The following is a 3,749-nucleotide window of genomic DNA, read 5'->3' on the forward strand; positions in this document are numbered from 1 at the left end:
TCACAAAATCCTTAGATATTTAACTGGATTTTGTGGCTGCCTAAGCCCTCACAAAATGTTGTGATTTTGTGAGGACTTAGGCAGCCACAAAATCCAGTTAAATATTTAAAAATTTGTGAGGGCTTTTCAGCCACAAATAAAGACCAATTTCAATTTTGGCATTTGTGAGGGCTTTTTCGGTCACTAATTTGTGAGGGTTTTATTCTTCCACAAAATATTTATAAAGTTGGCCACAAAATTGTGTTTTTCTTGTAGTGTACAAGACGTAATCACTTAAGCTGAATAAGAAAATGGTAGTGGCTATAGATGTCAATTTCACAAGACCACTAAATATTGGTCTCAGCCTACATGTTCAAGGGACCAAAAATTTCATAGTTATTAACGTCTAAAAGAAGGAAGCCCTTAAAGCTAAAAATCCGCTAAATTTTTGTAGATTAAGTGGGGTCTATTAATTTTTTTTTTATTTTTTCCTAAAAATATTTTCGATAAAAATGATTTACATATTTTTTTGGAAAAAAATAATTTTTTGATTTTTCTTATAAAATGTTTTGAGAAAAAAAAAGTTTTAAAACTTTTTTTTAATATTTTTCAAAAATAATAAATTTCAAAGAATTATCAAGAAAAAAGAATCTTAATTAACCCATTGGATGGGCCCCTCATTTATACCAAAAAAAAAAAAAGAAATAATAAATCATTTTAATAGGAGATAATATTAAGTGGCTTAATAGGAAATAGGAAATTTTTTAAAAGTAGTTTTAGATTTTGAAACTTAATTGACGGCTCTAAACTAGCTGCCGAAGAACATAATTCTTGTTGAAGTCTTATGTGTACTTTGTACTATAAAGAATCCCAACCATAAATCTTTAAATGTCAACTTATCTATAGTGATGTGGTTCAATCCACGAGTTCAACATTGTTTTTTGTTTGTTATGCACACACTCCAAATCATATGTACGATTTCCCGAGTTTGACAATATTGACAAATTATGTTGTGTAGAGATCTGAAATATCAACTTGTCAAGGATGTGTTCCAGGTACCTCACATGATATAAAATTCCTATATAATGATGTAGCAATTAGTTGCAGACACACCTCACTAAAATAGTATATAGTGGAGAGAATATATGAATATAGAAGAAGGATAACAAGTAAAGGATACGAATAAGGATAACACAACAAGTAATATATAACAATTATATATCATTTGTTGATTTAATGAGGAAAAAATTTAGACAAAAAATTTAGTTTCTCCATTGACGTGCTTCTTGTGTTAGTATTATCATATTTTTAATTGAGATCCATGTACTTGTTTTGTTCTTGTACATATAGATGTCGTGTAACTTCCTTCACTCAATTAAAAGTTTTCTACTCTTATATCATTAATAACAAGTGATGAGAGGCTAAACTTTCTCTATACCATTAGTATAAAAAAATTGTATGTCTAAAACTTGAGTAAATTCTTTTCCTTAAAAAACATATTCCATAATTAAGATCGAAGAGTATGCGCTAATATTTATTAATATAATCTAATCGTTATAAATAAGAGAAAAACATAATTTGGAGTGAAGATTGTGATGTGCATTTGCAGGATGGAAAATCTAAATCTAAAACATCATATAAGCCAGGCAAAAGTTATTGGTACAATGGTGTCAATTGCAGGAGCATTAATAGTGACATTATATAAAGGGAAATCATTGATTGGTGATGCCTTTAAAAGCACAGAAATGAGAGCAAGTGGAATATACCTGTTAGATAAATCAGAGTGGATACTTGGTGCTTTTCTTCTTGCAACTGCTAGCATTACACTTTCTCTTTTATTCATTGTCCAGGTAAACATTTTCAATATATATATATATGTGTAAATATTGTTGTTGATTTAATTATATCTAATTATGTTTGTAGAGACATAATTAATTTCTTTTTCCACCTATATACAGACTTGGACTATCAAGGATTATCCTGAAGAGCTAGTGGTTACAACCATTTGTTGCTTCTTTGTGGTAATCCAAACTGCCATTGTAGCTCTCATTGTAGAAGGAATTTCAAAAGCATGGACACTCAAAGCAGATATGGAGTTGGTATCTGTGCTTTATTCGGTATGTATAAACATCATTTTTGTTTGGATTAATTGCACTTTTGATCTCTATATTATTACCAATTGACGACATTTGTCATCCTATTTTGAAAATCGATAGTTTTGATTTCTTCATAAGATTTTTTAACTAAAAAAATGACAATTTGACATATTTTTAATGACGTAACATACAATTATATGATATTAATTATTTATATGTCATTAATTAAATTAAAAATATGAAAAAAATTCGAAATTGAAATATAAGTTTTTACACGTTTTATTCAAATTTCATCGTGTTAATCATTCTACATCATTATATCATTTGTCACGTTATTTAAAAATCTCACTTTTAGAAAATCATACGGAATGACTATAACTGTTTTGACTTTTAAAATAAGGAAACCGATTTCGCAAATCAATAAAAATAAAAGGACTGAAACTGCAATTAAACTTTTTTATTTTTAGAAATTTAAAGATTCAAAATAAATTATTTTATTAATTTGTTATAACATCTTTTTATACAAGAAATGCATTATAACTTGAAATATATAAGTTGCAACTTTGTAAATTTTTGTTTTGTAGGCAATTTTTGTGGTAGCCATGAGAAGTGTTGTATACACATGGGCATTTCGTAAGAAAGGACCAATATATGTAGCTATGTTCAACCCTTTAAAAGTGGCCATTGCATTTGGTATGGGAGTAATATTTTTGAGAGACAATCTTTATCTAGGAAGGTAAATAAGTACATCAAAAGAGCAATAAAATTGTGAAAAATTATTTAAAAACTATTAATAATATTGGTATATAATATTGGTGCAGCATGATTGGAGCAGCAATAATAGCCATTGGATTTTATGTTGTGATGTGGGCCCAAGCTCAAGAGGAGCACACAAGTGAAAATCATTTACCTCCATCTTCGGCTCCTCTCTTGTCAACCAAAAGCGATTATATCTAGGAGGTTATTCTTTGTAAGTGACAAAGTATGTCTATGTGAGTTGCAATTATCATACATGTAAGGCTCACTTGAAATGTCACCTACACGTTTTGAGTAAATAGTTTGTATAAGTTTCTTCTCTCTTTTCTTGCAAGTGGAACCCACGTGATAAGATTTAAATTAGGAGAACCAAATGAATGATTTAATAAAATCGTATGTGGTACTCCAATAAGGATTTTATGCTTACTTTATACTGAAATTAAAAAATATAAAATGAGTGGTGTACATATGAGCTCCCACATAAGAAATCAATTAGAGAATATACCCTAAAATTTGACCAATTGCATAATCATATTTAAAATATCGATTGACGATTTTATATTCTAAAATCTATACATAATGAATCTATATGTATCTAATTAATGATTTAAATCATAAATAAAAATGCGTTATTTTTATTTCTATTCATTGTTTGTTGTAGTTCAATTGGTAGTGGAAATAAATAGACACTAATACTTATCCTTTACGTATATAATTCGATTTCTATATAAAGCAAAAATCCACTCCTTTTACTGGGTGAAACGGGACGAGAGAGTCGTGATTAACAGTGGTCGGAAATAATTTATATCTTCTTCAAATCTTGATCATATTTTCTTTTCAACTTGGTTAGAATTTTTTAAAAAATTATAAATCTGAATCAAATCTTATTTTAGATTGTTTTCAAAAACACAAATCTTT

General features: G+C 28.3%; 1 protein-coding gene across 1 annotated transcript in view; it reads left to right on the forward strand.

Annotated features, from left to right (window-relative positions):
• Window positions 1–3,153, forward strand: part of LOC101507769 (WAT1-related protein At3g28050-like) — a 7,090-nt gene extending 3,937 nt beyond the window's left edge. Inside the window, exons 3-6 of the mRNA XM_004489808.4 lie at window positions 1,589–1,829; window positions 1,938–2,096; window positions 2,660–2,811; window positions 2,897–3,153. Coding sequence (XP_004489865.1) covers window positions 1,589–1,829; window positions 1,938–2,096; window positions 2,660–2,811; window positions 2,897–3,032 — 688 coding nt within the window. The 3' untranslated portion in view covers window positions 3,033–3,153. The remainder of the gene's footprint in view (window positions 1–1,588; window positions 1,830–1,937; window positions 2,097–2,659; window positions 2,812–2,896) is intronic.
• The last annotated feature ends 596 nt before the right edge of the window (window positions 3,154–3,749 follow it).

Source organism: Cicer arietinum, chromosome 2, assembly GCF_000331145.2.
Source record: "Cicer arietinum cultivar CDC Frontier isolate Library 1 chromosome 2, Cicar.CDCFrontier_v2.0, whole genome shotgun sequence".
Classification (NCBI taxonomy): Eukaryota; Viridiplantae; Streptophyta; class Magnoliopsida; order Fabales; family Fabaceae; genus Cicer; species Cicer arietinum.